Raw genomic sequence first — 16,513 nt, 5'->3', positions numbered from 1 at the left:
CATCTCCACCCCAGACCACCCCAACGATGCCCTTGATGTGATGTCTCACTGCCTGGAGGCCGTGCGGGTCTAGATGGGGAGGAACAGGCTCAGACTCAACCGTTCCAAGACCGAGTGGTTGTGGCTTCTGGCGTCCCGATATGGTCAGCAGGTGCCATCGCTGACTATTGGGGGGAATCTTTGCCCCCCACAGAGAGGGCTTGCAATCTGGGTGTCCTGGATGCACGGCTGTCTTTAGAAGAGCATATGACGGCCGTGGCCAGGGGGGCCTTTTATCAGGTCCGCCTGATTCGCCAGTTGCAGCCCTTTCTGGACCGGGACGCCCTGCGCACAGTCACTCACGCCCTTGTTACCTCCCGGTTGGACTACTGTAATGCTCTCTACATGGGGCTCCCCTTGAAGAGCACTCGGAGGCTCCAACTGGTCCAGAATACGGCCGTGCGGGTGGTTATGGGTGCAACCCGTTGCGCCCACGTGACACCCCTCCTGCGTGAGCTGCACTGGCTCCCAGTGGTCTTCCGGGTGCGATTCAAGGTGTTGGTCACCACCTTTAAAGCGCTCCATGGCACAGGACCCGGGTACCTTCGAGACCGTCTTCTGCCACCAATAGCCTCCCACCGGCCAGTCCGCTCCCACAGAGAGGGTCTCCTCAGGGTGCCATCGGCCAAGTCATGTCGGCTGGCGACACCCAGGGGGAGGGCCTTCTCTGTGGGAGCCCCAGCCCTGTGGAATGAACTGCCCCCGGAAATTCGTAAGATTTCTGACCTCCGGGTATTTCGCTGCGCACTCAAGACCCTATTGTTCCGCCAGGCTGGGTTAGCAACATAATTTTAAATTGGATGTTTTAAATTTTTGGGGTTTTAAATTAAGCCAAATTTATTTAATACTTTTAAATTATTTTAAATTGATGTCTATTCTGTTTTTAAATAGGCTGTACACCGCCCTGAGTCCTTCGGGAGAAGGGCGGTATAGAAATAAAATTATTATTATTAGTAGTAGTAGTAGTAGTTTTATGTTTTCCTAGCCAACATACTGAATTATGCTATCTTTCTCTATTCAGGGCTCAAATGTTTCAGACTGTTCTTTTCTCCCAAGTGTTTTAATTTCTGTGCTTTTATGTTTATTAATTTTAGTATATTGTAATTTTATTTCTATATCTATTAATTTGTATATACCACTTGAAAATGAGTGCAAGAGAAGCAGTATAAAAACAGGCAAAAAATAAATACATAAATAAATAAAATTATTCATTTATTATGATATGTGGAAAAGATCTTGGGAGACTGGGCAAAGAGACGCTGTCAAGGAAATGGTCAAATAAGAGACAGCATACCCTTCAGCTGGATAGTGGTTGGGGCAGGAGGCTCAGAAGAGACCCTCCCTAGTTTCTCAGGCTGTATAGGACAGGGATGTCAAACTCATGGTATCACGTCATGTGATATATTGTGACTTTTTTCCCCCTTCGCTAAACCGGGGGTGGGGGTGGCCAGCGCATGACGCATCTGGCCTGCGGGCTGTGAGTTTGACACCCCTAGTATGGGAGAAGGAGGTGAGAATTGTACTTTCAGACTTGCAAGATTTTGTCATTATGTAATTTAACATAAAGTAGAATTAGCTCATCTAGTTGTGATTTCTACCTGGTTTATCCATTGAGGCTGACATTAATGTACAGGTAGTCCCAGATGTACAACCTTTTGTTTAGTGACCATTTGAAGTTACCACGACATTGAAAAAAAGTGATTTATGACTGATTTTCATACTTACTACTGTTATAGATCCCCGTGGTCACATGATCAGAATTTTTGCCTTTGACAACTGGCATATATTTATGGAAATTGCACTGTCCTGGGGTCATGTAACCTTCCCAGCCAGCTTCCAATAAGCAAAGTCAGTGTGGAAAGCTGGATTTGCTTAATGATTGCATGATTCATTTAACAACCGTAGTGATTTGCTTAATAACTCTAGCGAATAGGTCATAAAATGAGGAAAAACTCACTTAACTCTTGCTTAGCAACTGACGTTTTGAGCTCTGTTATGGTCGTACGTTGAGGACTACCTGCATCAATCTTTAATATTTTATTAAAAAGAATCTTGTTGCTTGAAAATAACTTATCTATATAATGAGAAACTTTCCAGAATATTTTTTTTCATTTACTTTTCCCCCCCCCTCACAAAAGTAAATTTCTATATCTTAAAATGCATTGGGTTCCACAGCACTAATTTCATAAAGAGTGAAAACACTACCAATCAGATTGAAATTGCCCTAAATTATTGGTACATTCAGGTAGACAGTTTTATAGGTCTACATGTACATTGCCCCCCAAAAAGCACAATCATTAACATTTGCTAAAATTAGTAATAGTAGTATATAATATGTGTTTCATAAAATTACTAAAACCTACATAAAGGGAATTTGAAATTTTACACTACTCTGATCCTCCGTAACTGTATAAAGAAAGGGTATAATATTAAAATTGTTGGGTTGTGAAATGTTCACAGATATAATTGCCAAATCAGATTCTCAATTTGAGTACATCTTCTAAAGCACAAAAAGACTGTATATAGATTTATCCAAAAGTTAGTCTTATTTATTTCTCTAGGGTGTACTTCTGAATAAATAGATATGGGACTTTATTGGATTCCCTGCCCCCAGCATTTTGTAATGTATTTCAGGAAAAGCCACTGTTGATGTGCAATATAACCCTGATATTCTGAAAGCTTTACACTGGTTGAGTTACAGTTCTAATGCATGTGACTTGGTCTAGTATAGACCTATGCTCAAATTCCGTTTCAGCTCCATTGTTAACTGAATAGGCTAGGACAGTGGATTTCCCCTTCATAATAAACCACACTTGTTCACACAACACACTAAGCTGCAATCTACAGATCGCAGTGGCTGGGTTCATATGGGATGCTGAGGCAAACCGAAGTCCACATTTGACTCTTGTAGGCAACGATTTGACAATGGATCATTAATGGATCAATGGACCATTAACAATGGATAATGATTTGAAGATAGAGGACACTGTAATCTGTCTTTTTTCAAAGTTGTTTTTTTTCTTCATTACCATCCAATTTGTTGGTATCTACTGTATGACTTCTGAAATGGAGGCAGCAGTTAGGATCTGACTAATATGAAGCAGACATTTTGGTGTCTTCCTGATAGTTTGGAAAGCAGTTCTACCACATACCTAACCAAGCTCTGGAATTCAGAGATGATAAGGGCATTAGATGTAATTGCTCCTGAGTGGCCTCTCTTGAGTGTTTATGGCTCTTTGATAATTTTGTGTGGTTTTCTGGGTTAACTGTATCCCTTTAATCCTTTTTAATTAGAGTAAACATTGTTATAAATACCTATTGTGAGCTGACTACACAATACAAATTTTCCTTCCTTGAAGCGATTTATTGGTAGAATTAATAATTTTTCCTCACCCATTTTTTTTAATAGATGCACAAAATATATTGGGCTGAGAGCAAATGATGTCCAAAAGGGGGCCAGATATATGGCCAACTGTGGATTTGAATTAGATCCTGTCCTTTTTTCTGATAGGATCCACTGCCCCAATTTGCTAGTCTAATCCCCATAAAAACAGAAATTTGGAGTATTTTTACATCAATATCACTTGCTTATAGCCTATTTTCTGATGTTGGAATATGATGAATGGAGAGAGAATTGAAGAGAACCAGTCAAATAATATCAGGGATTGTAATGCCTTTGGAGTATTAGAACAAGGACTGCTTATTAAACCTCATAAAAAGGTAGCACATTTTTATGGCTGTCTTGTCCCATATGCCCCTGGCTGTAAGACTCCTTCTAATATTAGTACTTCAGCCAGCCTGCTCTGCTTTTTAGAAGATGGGCAGACAGCCAGAATTCATCTTGTAACAGTTATAAATATCACTAATAGTATTGCTATTACTAGTTTCTGAGGTTCATGGGTTGGCCCCACCTCGTGTTAATTTCTAAAAGTTCACAGCAGACAGTGTTATCATACACTGCTTTTCACCCCTGCAAAGGGGTGAAAAGCCAACAGCTCTGTCAATTTAAATCATTACATCATTAATATCTTGGCCTTAAAAGAGCAGCTGTGGGGGCATAAGTAACGAGAATCTATTTATATATTCATTTGGGCTATTTCTAAATGTATGTTTAGTAGACATACTATGAGGTATGTTTACCTTATAGTTAACAAATCTTGCAGCTTAAAAATCTGACAAAAAAAGCATAAAAGCAAGGAATAAAAGGCACTTGTTAATTCATAAGACAGTACTATACTATTGATGCCTTACTGCTTTGTAGATGTACTCATCGTTTTAACAAATGTTAAACTAAAGCAATATTAAATCAGAATTTTGTTACACATTCTGTTAATGTTTATAATAGGATCCGTAGGCTCTGCAAATTTGTACAACATTGGACAAAGGGAATACCTTAAAATAACAAATCAATATTTTAAAAATAGAGCTCTCCTGACAACATTATTTTTATTTATTAATGCCCCACTCTTCAGTCTGAGAAGGTCCAAGATTATTTATAGATCCATCAAAAGAAGGTAAACTTCATTTCAACTTGACAATTTGAAAAAAAATGATATAACATGAAAAAAGGGATGGGAAGTAAAAAGAGAAAGTCATGTATTTTTAAATTTTGATAGCAATATGTGTAACATCATTGTAGCCAAAGGTTATACTATATTTCCTTAGCTATAAAGGGATTAAACTAATAATAATGTCATCAATAAAAGACATTGAAAAGACATTCCATATCTGAATAGGCTATGGAATTAGATTATAGTTTAGTTTTTTTTAGTTGCATCTTGATAAGAATAGAGCATCCTTATTTTTATTTATCAATAAATCTTTTTCTGTGGATAAATTCCCACAACAAAATAGACTACAGATAATCCTCGACTTATGACTGGTTGATTAGCTACTTTCAAAGTTATAACGGACCCCTCTTCCGTAAAGGTACCCCCAAAATAAGACCCTGTCTTATTTTTTTTTTATTTTTATTTTTTGGCACCTGTTCTGAAGCTGGCCACTCAGCCATGTAAAGTAGCCTAAAGAATCGACGGGCCATGAAGTGCAGTTACAGTCTGTAGGCTGAGGCCTACTTTCCATCCAGCCCCCTGATGGCCTCCCAAGCTTCCCCCTTCCTGCTGGTCTTCTCTTTAGGCTCCCTTGCATGGTTAAATGGCCAGCTTCAGAGTGGCCAAGGCCCAGAGAAATCCTGAGGGTCAGGGAGCGAAGCATTGGGTGCCTCCGGGTTGGAACTGATTACCATATTTTACATAAAACTTTGAATGCAGGTGGTCCTCAAGTTACAACCACAGTTGAGCCCAAAATTTATGTTGCAAAGTGAAACATTTGTTAAGTGAGTTTTGCCTCATTTTACAACTTTTCTTGCCACAGTTGTTAAGTAAATCATTGCATTTGTTAAGTTAGTAACATGGTTGTTAAGTGAATCTGACTTTCCCAATGACTTTGCTTGTCAGAAGGTCGCAAAAGGGAATCACGTAACCCCTGGTGGTTATGATGGTTGTAGGACACTGCAACCATCATAAATATTAGTCCACTGCCAAGCATCTGAATTCTGATCATGTGACCATGGGGATGCTGCAATGGTAGTGTGAAAAATGGTCATAAGTCACATTTTTCAATGCCGTTGTAACTGAATGGTCACTAAATGAACTGTTATAAATTGAGGACTACCTGTAATTCGATCATTTCTTGAGATTCATTATCTGCAATAATAGAGACCGAACTGTAGTAGATCTTCCTCTTAAATCTCTCATCTTTCCAAATCACCTGTTGATAAATCCATTTGTATTGACATTGGTTGGTTTACCTGCTGTGCTAAGCCAACAACTTTTTTTAACGTATGGTTTTTCTCAGTAAGCCACAATTGCTTGGAATCATAGAGCTGCCAAAGCCAAAAAATACCATACTTGGCTACAGTCTGATCTGTGTCTATGCCAGTGTTTCCTCCTTGGGTTGGTTGGGTGAAGACATGTGCTGATTGGCACTGACCAGAGGTCTGAATTTTACTTATTGTTTCCTTATTGATGGGTGTTAAAGCTACTCTCTTGCAAAGCAAAACAGTGTTTCTCCCCATAGGAATATAATAATTGATGCTCTTCCACCAGACGCTGATCCCGAGGTGGCCATGGCAATGCTGCGTTGGATTTACACAGATGAGCTGGAGCTGCGAGAAGACGATGTATTCCTGACAGAGCTGATGAAAGTAGCAAACAGGTTTCAGCTGCAACTCCTCAGGGAAAGGCAAGCTTCTGAATGAGTTGTGGTGCCTCTGTTTTAATTAGCATGGCATGGCTATTTCATCCAATGTCAATTATTGTTATTTTGCCGGCTCCTCTGGGAACTGACAGCAGGCTAGAACTTGGGTCTCCCCATCTCTAGTTCAATATCATCATAGCATACTGGCCTATTTTTACTAACAGGTCAGGCACCAGGGAGTCAGAGCAAGCAAACAGGAGTTTTCCAAAGAGGCTATTGAGTTGTGGAGCTGATGTACTGATCGTATGAGGCCAGATTTTGTGGATGAGGTTAAGAATGTGCCTAGGTTAAGAATATGCTTCAGGTCACTCTTAAAGCTGTTAGCAGGATGAGAACTGTTGGATTAGAAGGAAAAGAAAGGATATTTAAGATGAATATTAGAAGGAATTTTCTAATGAAAATTATAAGCAATGGAACCATCTATTTAAACAGTGGTGGATTTCTTCTTGCTGGAGATTATTAAACAGCTGTATGGTTACATGTCAATAATCCTTGCAGCTCAACCCCCATCCTGGTACAATTGCCTTCCAATTTGTGCATTCTACTATTCTTGGATTTGGGATAGTTATTTTTATGATTTTCCTCAGATGTGGTTTGGTTTGGTTTGTAAAATTATCTTAAAGGATAATTTGGAGGGGTGTGTTAAATCTTCCTCAATCTTTAAAAGAGTTTAGACAGTGCACAGAGAGCAACAGCAATAACCCAATAAATAATAAACCTATTATTCCATTAAAATTAATAATTGCACATCTACACATATTCTACATCTGGTGTCAATAATTCTCACCAATTGAGACCCAAAGGCCTTCCACAATAACCAAATACATTCTTAGCTTGCTACATTTTATAATCTAGATTGTTTGATCTGCTGACCATTTTTAGTCTATATTTCGTGTATCATAGAATCATAAAGTAAGGAATCTTAAAGTTCATCTGCTCCAATCTCCTGTTCAGAGTAGAAATCCTCAGATCATCCCAGACAAATAGTTATCCAATCTTTGTTTGAAAACTTCCAGTGATGGAGAAAGCAGGCTGATCCGCTGCAAAATAATTCTTACAGTCAGGAAATTACTCCTTAGTTCAGGAATGGAGTATGACAATGTGCTCTACATGGGCTGCATTTGAAAGCCCCCCCAGAAATTACAGTTGGTCCCAAATATACCAAGAGCCTTGGTAGTACAGGGGTTTAAGGCACCCTGTTATTAAGCTTATTAAGACCAGCTGCCTGCAATTACTGCAGGGTTCGAATCTCGCTAAGGCTCAAGGTTGACTCAGCCTTCCATCCTTTCTAAGGTAGGTGAAATGAGGACCCAGTTTGTGGGGGCAATAAGCTGACTTTGTATAAAAATATACAAAAGGATGAAGGCTATTGCTGAGCACATTGTAAGCCGCTCTGAGTCTTCGGAGAAGGGCGGCATATAAATCAAATTAAAAAAAAAAAAATATGGCAGCACAAGCAATAATAAGACATGCCACTATATGTCCATGTAACAACTCTGTTCTGGCAGATGAACTGATGGCCTGATGGCTTCTGAATACATTTTAAGATGCTGGTTGCCATCTATAAAATCACCTGATTATTTGAGGGACCGGCTATCTCCTATAGTTTCTTCCTGTCTAATAGAATCTGGCAGAATAGGTGCAGTCCTTTCAATTTAAAAATGCCATCTAGTGGGATCTAGGAAATGTGCCTAATATGTTGCTGTGCCTGCCCTCTGGCATTCCCCAGAGATTCATAAGAGTCTCAACAAGATGACATTCCTAGAAGGCTTAAAAATATATTACCCCAAGCCTTGCAGAATGGTTACTGGTGAACTCTTCTAATATTTTTGTTCTATTTGTATGTTTTTACTTTTTCTGGACACACATTCCTTGAGAGGTTTTTTGCTGTTGTTCTAGCCTTGTTAGAATGTAAAGCAAACTGACTGACAGCAGGCCGGATGTGCCACGCCTACCCCAGCTCCATGAATGGGGAAAACGTCGCAAAACGTGATGCAGCGAGTTTGACACTCGTGATGTAAAGTGTCCAGAATTGTTGGGAGTTGGATGTTTTTATCTTAGTGTTAAATCTTAGTGTTAACAGTGTTTCACTTTTGCGTAAGAAATCCATATAACTTTACTATCAACTTGTCATTCTCTATCTTAAGTTCTTATTCCTCTTGATATATGTAAACACATAGGTATGTACAGTACATGAAATATATAATAATTTCATAAAATAGAATAAACTGACAAAACATATAAAATTTGTAATATAAATATTGTGTATCCTGTTTATTGTACCTATGAATTTTTTATGTCTTTATAAGTAGTCCTCAACTTATGACCATAATTGAGCTCAGAATTACAGTTGAACGTTGGGTTCATCATTAATTTATTTTATTTTATCTCGAATTTATATACCGCACCTTCTCCCGAGGGACTCAGGGCGGTGTACAGCCAGATAAAAACATACAATACAAACATTAAAAACAAAAGGATATATATTAATTTGGCCCCAATTTAAGATAACAAACCAATTAAAAATTAAAAAATATTTTAAAAAATATGTTAAACCAGCCCGGCTTGCTGAAAAAAGAAAGTTTTAAGGGCACGGCGGAAGGCACCGAGGTCTTGGATCCTCCTTATCTCAGGGGGCAGCTGATTCCAGAGAGTAGGTGCCCCCACAGAGAAGGCCCTTCCCCTGGGGGTCGCCAGCCTACATTGTTTGGCTGATGGCACCCCGAGGAGGCCCTCTCTGTGGGAGCGCACAGGTCGGTGGAAGGTCGTCGGTAGCAGCAGGCGGTCTCAAAGATAACTAGGTCCTATGCCATGGAGCGCTTTAAAGGTGGTAACCAACACCAAAGGTGACCTGATTAAGCAGGTCACCAGGTGACAGTGCCTAATTTAATGGTCTTTTTTTGGTGGCAGTCATAAAACAAATGCCACAGTCATTAAGTGAATCCATTGTCCACAAACCAGAAGTAAACACCAGTTTCTGGCAGAAAAAATATTGTAAATCGTGGTCCTGTGACTGCAGGATGCTGCAAAAGGCTACAAATGTGGGCCAGCTGCTGAGTGCCAAAATACCTCCAAGTAACTGTTTTTTGGGGGTGGGGGGCGGGGAGGAATAGGTCTTTTAACCACACAATGGAGTGATAAATTGCTGAAGTCATGTACATTTAAAAAATCAGATCATCTTTGAAAATCAAGATCTCAACAAATAAAAGGGGTTTTAACACATTACATTTGTTAATTGATAAGATCTCAGATACAACCTACATCTGGATAACTACCCTGATGTCCCCTCCCTTTTACCTCACTCCAATTTAAATCCTATATTGGTCTTGGCATTTTTTTGCATCTGATGAAATAAGCTGCAGTTCACAAAAACTTATACATATCTTTTAATAAAGTCTGTTAGTCAAAAAAGTTGCTTCCAGATTCTCTGATCCTTTTCCTTCTTTGTGTGCCACAATTTAAATGTTTCTGAGTTAATTAACTGCTGTTATTCTCTTGTGTTCAAAACAATTTTGAAAACATTATTTGGAATTGGTTTTGGACTCTGATTTATTTTGAATCTGGCTTCCAAGATGCCCTGGAAAAATAATAACTGATCTAGGCCAAAAAGGAATTTGGATTCAACTGTAATAATACAATATGAAATTGTTCTTCCTGCTGATTTCATACCATGATGTCTTTTCTGTTTACTTTTTTTCCTGTGACTAGTCCTTGCTGATCCTCTTGTGTTTACTGCTTGATAGGTGTGAAAAAGGAGTCATGTCACTTGTAAATGTAAGAAATTGTATCCGCTTCTATCAAACAGCAGAAGAGCTGAATGCCAGCACTTTAATGAACTACTGTGCTGAGATAATTGCTAATCATTGGGTAAGCATGAAGAGATCTCTTCAAAAAGATATTTGAGGATTTGTATCCTTATTTTTACTTCTAATCACTAAAAGTGTAACTGTTATCCAGGTTATCAATGCAAGTTTTGTGTAATGAAATTTGAAATTATGCTAAGATATTGGTATGTTCTATTTGTTGACGCACAACATATTTTTTTGTGAACCTTGCTTTGTGCCAATAGTCTATTCTACATCCCAGAACAAAGAACCTACTATGAATGCTCTTGTGGATAAAAACAAAAAGAGAGAACCTCCTTGTATGGAACAAGCCAGCATGTTAGAGAGAGATTGTTTAGCTTAACCTCTTCCATGATGTCCTAACTTTTCATGTCCTGAGAAGTTTTATTTTTACATGAGGAAACCAGCAGTTTTTTCCTCACACCAGTGGTGATTGGCTACTTAAAATAGCATTAGCAGCAGAAGTGCTGTTTGCATCAAAAACATGAAGTTCTGGCCTGTCATTACTGAATTGCAGCTTAGTTCAAAACTGTTTTCTTCTCTGAAAACATTTTGTGGCATGGAGAAAATGCCTCATTAAAGAACATCAGCCTGCACGCTGTCTTCAGATAAATATGCTAGTAGTTTGGGATGATGAAATATGGGCAGATGTTCTTAGAACTGTGATCCAAGCCCTAGGGAAACAGTTGTGTACAGAACTACAACACTGGTATTCTTCAGGAGAGAAATTTTAGTGAATCAAGGGAGGGTTTTTTTCCCTTCCTTTCAAAGCAAGAAATTTTAGATGTTCTATTTTTTTTCTCCTGCAAGGTCTGGTTCTAATGTGGAGAAACTAAAGTACAGTACTTTTTATAAATAGGATTTCCAGCCTGCATAGTCTTCAAGATTTCTTATTGAAAATGGCTAATATGTAAGACAGTCTCCTTAGTCTTAGGTCGTCTTACACCACAGCACATATTGTAACTCAGAAGTTCCTTAATTAATGCCATTACTTTGTCATGTTGGATATTTATTTTGTCTTGAAAGCACAATATAATTCCTTGGATCTTATTCTTTTTGAGTTTATAGGTTGATCTAACTAGATGTCATTTGTAAAACTGAGAAACATAGATATCCTCATCCATTTGCTTCCAGGTTGAGACATGTTTCTTAAAAGGATAAATATTTTTGTTTTCTGAGATAAACAGATGCTTAGAATTGTTTCTTGCCTTTTTAGTGAATCTCGCTGAACTTTTAATCAGACCTCTGCTTTTAAAAATCTCTGAATTAATGGTCAAAATTGCTGAGTGGCCATTCTCATATATAGCATGATTTAGAAGACTAGGCTAATGTTTGTTGAGATCGAAATAAAATTATATCTTTTTTTTCCCTAATGCTTTGCAGGATGATTTGAGGAAAGAAGACTTCAGTAGTATGAGTGCTCAGCTCTTGTATAAAATGATCAAATCTAAAACAGATTTCCCTTTGCACAAAGCTATTAAAGTGGAGAGAGAAGATGTTGTTTTCCTATATCTTATTGAAATGGATTCACAGGTAGGATTTATTTATTTATTTATTTATATGCCGCCCATCTTGCCTACAGGAACTCTAGGACAGTGGGCAGTGGCCATGACAGAAGAGACTCTTCTGGACCTCATCAGCCAGAATTCCTTGATTGATGAGATCTGCAGCATATCCCTTTTGTAATGGGTGGCTAGGCCAATCCCATTGGGATGAGACGGTTTCTCAGATAGCCTGGAGGGGGATGAGATGCCTCTACAGTCTATAGTCTACAGTCTATAAAACATGACATTTTGGAATATTTCTAGCACACATGCACTTTTTTTTTTAAAGGAACAATTGCTAGCAACTGATACTAATAAAAAAGTGAAGAAATTAAAGGATAAAAATGAATAGTTTTTGCTATATTTATTTGTAATGCATCAAATTCAGTGTTTCCTTAACCATTTTAAGATGTGTGGATTTCAGTGCTAACGGGGATATTCTGAGAGTTGAAGTCCACACATCTTAAAATGGTTAAGGTTAGCAAACACTGATCCAATTGAACTTTTATCAATAGCAATAGCACTTAGACTTACATACTGCTTCACAGTGCTTATACTTTCCTCTCTAAGCAGTTTATAGAGTCAGCATATTGTACCCAACAATCTGGGTCCCCATTTTACTGACCTGGGAAAAATGGAAGGCTGAGTCAACTTTGAGACGGTGAGACGCAAACTGCTGGCAGTTAGCAGAATGAGCCTGCAATACTGTATTGTAACCACTGCGCCACTATGGCTCTATATGAAGCTGTTCTGTATATTGAGGCCACTGATCTATGTAGTCAGTTTCTCTTTCCTTCTGATTGTCAGTGAGTCTGAACTTTAGCTGAATCACAGATCTTCTGCCAAATGAAATATGTTTCTTCATTAAGCTGTGGCTTCTCCCATCTCCTAAAAGTGTATTTTGCCCTTTTGGTTTCCCTTCATACCTAGCATTTCCATTGGGAACAGATATTTGAATCCTGGTTTAAAAGACTGGTAGCTGCTTCTCTTCCTTGAATTCTTACACTGGCTGACATTTGTACATTGTTTCTGTTCCTGCAGCTACCTGGAAAGTTAAACGATCTGGATCACAATGGAGACCTTGCTTTAGATTTAGCACTCTCTCGAAGGCTGGAAAGCATTGCAACTACCTTGGTGAATCACAAAGCAGATGTGGATATGATGGACAAGAAAGGCTGGAGTTTGTTGCACAAAGCAATTCAAAGGGGTAAAGATGTTTATACAGATCAGGGTGGGCTGAATTTAATAGTTGCAGGCCTTTGAATTTCTCAACAGACAAATCACTAGGAATTCAGAGTAACTATTGCTGCATTCAATAAGGCAGTGGTTCTTAACCTTCCTAATGCCGCGACCCTTTAATACAGTTCCTCATGTTGTGGTGACCCCCAACCATAAAATTATTCCTAAAACCATTGAAAATATGTGTTTTCTGATGATCTTAGGCGACCCCTGTGAAAGGTCGTTCGACCCCCAAAGGGATCGCGACCCACAGGTTGAGAACCACTGCAATAAGGTGACATTTTGCTTAACTATGATTTGTTGCACAAGCAACCATTGGCTGGTTTCATATTTCATGCAAGGCTAAAAGCCATCTTAAGTTCATATGATTGCATTTTGGCTTAATATAAACTCAAGTCATTAGGACAGAATTGAGTTTTAGTACAGGTAATTCTTGACCTCCAACCAGAAGTGAGCCCAAAATTTATGTTACTAAACGAGACAGTTATTCAGTGAGTTTTTCCCCAGTTTATACCTTTCTTGACCCAGTTGTTAAGTGAATCACTGCAGTTGTTAAGTTAGTAACACAGATGTAAAATCAATTGGGCTTCCCCATTGACTTTGCTCATCAGAAGGTCAGAAAAAATGATCACAGGACCCCGGAACACTGCAGCCATCATAAATATGAACCAGTTGCCAAGCGTCTGAATTCTGATCATGTCGTCGGGATACTGCAATGATCATAATTGTAAAAAACAGTCCCTAATTACTTTTTTCAGTATCGTTTTGTAATTTTGAATGGTCACTAAACAAGTAGTTGTAAGTCAAGGACTACCTGCACCATACACAAATTCCTTTCTTCTGGTTTACAGTGGTAGTTGGGTGAGCAATTTTAGAGCAGAAACAGTGGGTGATCCTGGAAGTCTTCATTTTGCCATTTTGCACCTTTTACAGGTTATAGTGGCCTCTGTTTAACATGAACCAGGATTTATAACTTTGTGGGAGCTATATTTGGCTTTCAAATGAAGCATTGAAGGCTATGCACACACATAAAAGCAGGTCCAGGATAAAAAATTTTCATTTCATTTCATTTTCATTTTATTAGATTTATATACCGTTCTACTCCTGAAGGACTCAGGGCGGTGAACAGCCAGAAAGATAAAACACAAACTACAAATTTAAAAGACAATATAAAAACCCATTAAATAATTTGACCCAAAACAATTTAAAACACCCCTAATATTTTAAAACCAATTTTAAAAGTTACAATTAAAAGGGAAGTTAGGCCAGCCCAGCCTGTTGAAATAAATAGGTCTTGAGGGCATGGCAGAAGGTGCATAAATCCGGGATCCTCCATATCTCCAGAGGGAGCTCATTCCAGATAGCAGGTGCCCCCACAGAGAAGGCTCTCCCCCTGGGGGCCGCCAGTCAACACTGTTTGGCCGACGGCACCCTGAGGAGCCCCTCTCTATGTGAGTGTACTGGCCGGTGAGAGGCTACTGGTGGCAGAAGGTGGTCCTGTAAGTACCCTGATCCTAAGCCATGGAGCGCTCTAAAGGTGGTAACCAAAACCTTAAAGCACACCCAGAAGACCACTGGGAGCCAGTGCAGCTCGCGCAGGAGAGGTGTCACATGGGAACGCCACGTCACTCCCATAACCACCCGTGCGGCCGCACTCTGAACCAGCTGGAGCCTCTGGGTGTTCCTCAAGGGAAGCCCCATGTAGAGAGCATTACAGTAGTCCAGGCGGGAAGGGACGAGGGCATAAGTGACCGTGCGTAAGGAGTCCTGATCCAGAAAGGGACGCAACTGGCATATCAGGCGGACCTGATAGAAAGTCCTCCCGGCCACAGCCGTCAAGTGCTCTTCTAAAGACAGCCGTGAATCCAGGAGGACGCCCAAGTTGCGAGCCCTCTTGATATAATTTTATGCAATTTACATTAAATTCATTAAATATATTTAGCGTATTTGCTCGGGCAGTGCGGTGGCCTAGAGTTGTATCCGCTCAGCTCACAGGAGACTGACAGTTGAATCCTAGGTAAAACAGACGTTTATCAGGGTGCAAAGAGAAAATTGCTGTGAACTCTGCGTAGGCATCAGAAAGGGCATCCAGCCAGTGAACACTCAGCTCCATTCAATTGCCCCGACTCCACCCCGATACAAGGGATTACAGCAGCAGTGAAATCTACTTACCTTTGCTACCGGTTTGGGAATGAAAGTGTGTGCACAATGCACACACGCACCTCTTCTGCGCATGCGTCAAAAATGGGGCATAATGATATCGCAGTGGGTGGACAGAGCTTCCCGCCGCCGGCGCTACCGGTTCGCGCAAGCCAGATAGATCCGGCCGGATTCCACAGCTGAATTACAGGGTTGTATAAAAAGAAGAAAATAATATATTTGCTCATCTGATATTGACTCATTTCCTTCTTTGACATCATTAAACATATTTATTGGATAACTTTTGCATGGCCTGGGGGATATGTACATGTGTGTCCAGGACCTCAGATTGTATACCTCTATTATAAAGTAGCCAATCATGATTTTGAGCCTGGAGATGCTTAGGAACCTTTGTAAACACAGCACAGTGGCATCTGTCTTAGACTTGACTGAAGCTTGGACTTGAATTGATCCAACTACCCTTACAAATATGTAAAGGATCTAGCTAACCTAGGATGGAGTATAGAGGGTTATGTTTTAGAATTGGGGGCAACATCCCTCTTCTGGTGGGGTACAGTGAAGAATGAGGGAGTTTTTGTGACTGCACAAATTTTATCAAAGTTACCAACACTTCCACCTCCCCAAACCTGAGGTTCATTTGTAGGGAAAATGGTCAACATAGTAGTCCTCTCTTCTTGTTGCTTTCCCTCTTATTCCTGCTGTGTCTGTTCTCCAATGGACCTTCGTCCTTCATTGTTTTGCATACAGAATTGTATGCATATTGCTGACAGTGAACTTCAACCCAGGGAGGGTCTCCATAGCTGTGCCCATTGCCTAGCTGAGAAAGCTGCTGTAATTTAAGGTCTCTTGTTATGACCATGACAAATCCCTGGGCTAATGCCAGATGTTATATTGCACTTTATTTTAAGATGGTGTTTCGTAAACTGAAAAACAAACCCGTCCCCGAAGCTTTGCACAATGTATGGTGTTTGTATATTCTAAGTTTTTAGTGTGCAAGAGGAAAACTGTCTTGAGAACTAGCATGGTCAGATAGGAATTGGTTGCCATGACACTGAGAGCAAAAGAACAGAGCAGGAACATCTTGAGTTACATAGTTTTCTGACGGTGGGGAAGCATCTTCTGTTCTGCCTCTGAGCTAAATGCCTATAGAAAATGAAAAGCAACTGAATCACAGTTCTGTGTGCACACTGTGAACATACTGTCAAGCATCAGCAGCAAAGTTGGCGGTCCTTGTTTCTACTATTTTTATTCTTCTTTTTTTGCTGTTGCTCAAGAAACTCTAAAAGAGGTATATTAGATTGCCAGTGGAATCAATTTGGGTCAGACCCCCAACCTCAAGGGCTGAAAATTTATATGGTGTCCCTTCTATTGATATAATTGCATCGTTGTCATACCACCCCCATCCTGCCTTTACAAGTGAAAAAATAA

At 39.6% G+C, this 16,513-nt stretch overlaps 1 protein-coding gene across 2 annotated transcripts in view; it reads left to right on the top strand.

The window, feature by feature from the left end:
- ANKFY1 (ankyrin repeat and FYVE domain containing 1) overlaps positions 1 to 16,513 on the top strand; it is a 60,934-nt gene that overhangs the window by 14,820 nt on the left and 29,601 nt on the right. For both annotated transcript variants that reach the window (XM_034420848.2, XM_034420849.3), the window contains exons 4-7: positions 6,147 to 6,282; positions 10,041 to 10,164; positions 11,526 to 11,675; positions 12,728 to 12,893. In XM_034420848.2, coding sequence (XP_034276739.1) covers positions 6,147 to 6,282; positions 10,041 to 10,164; positions 11,526 to 11,675; positions 12,728 to 12,893 — 576 coding nt within the window. The remainder of the gene's footprint in view (positions 1 to 6,146; positions 6,283 to 10,040; positions 10,165 to 11,525; positions 11,676 to 12,727; positions 12,894 to 16,513) is intronic.

Source organism: Pantherophis guttatus, chromosome 1, assembly GCF_059756535.1.
Source record: "Pantherophis guttatus breed Tessera chromosome 1, ASM5975653v1, whole genome shotgun sequence".
NCBI classification, from domain to species: domain Eukaryota; kingdom Metazoa; phylum Chordata; class Lepidosauria; order Squamata; family Colubridae; genus Pantherophis; species Pantherophis guttatus.
The sequence above is the reverse complement of the archived record's forward strand: the minus strand, read 5'-3'. Positions and strand labels throughout refer to the sequence as shown.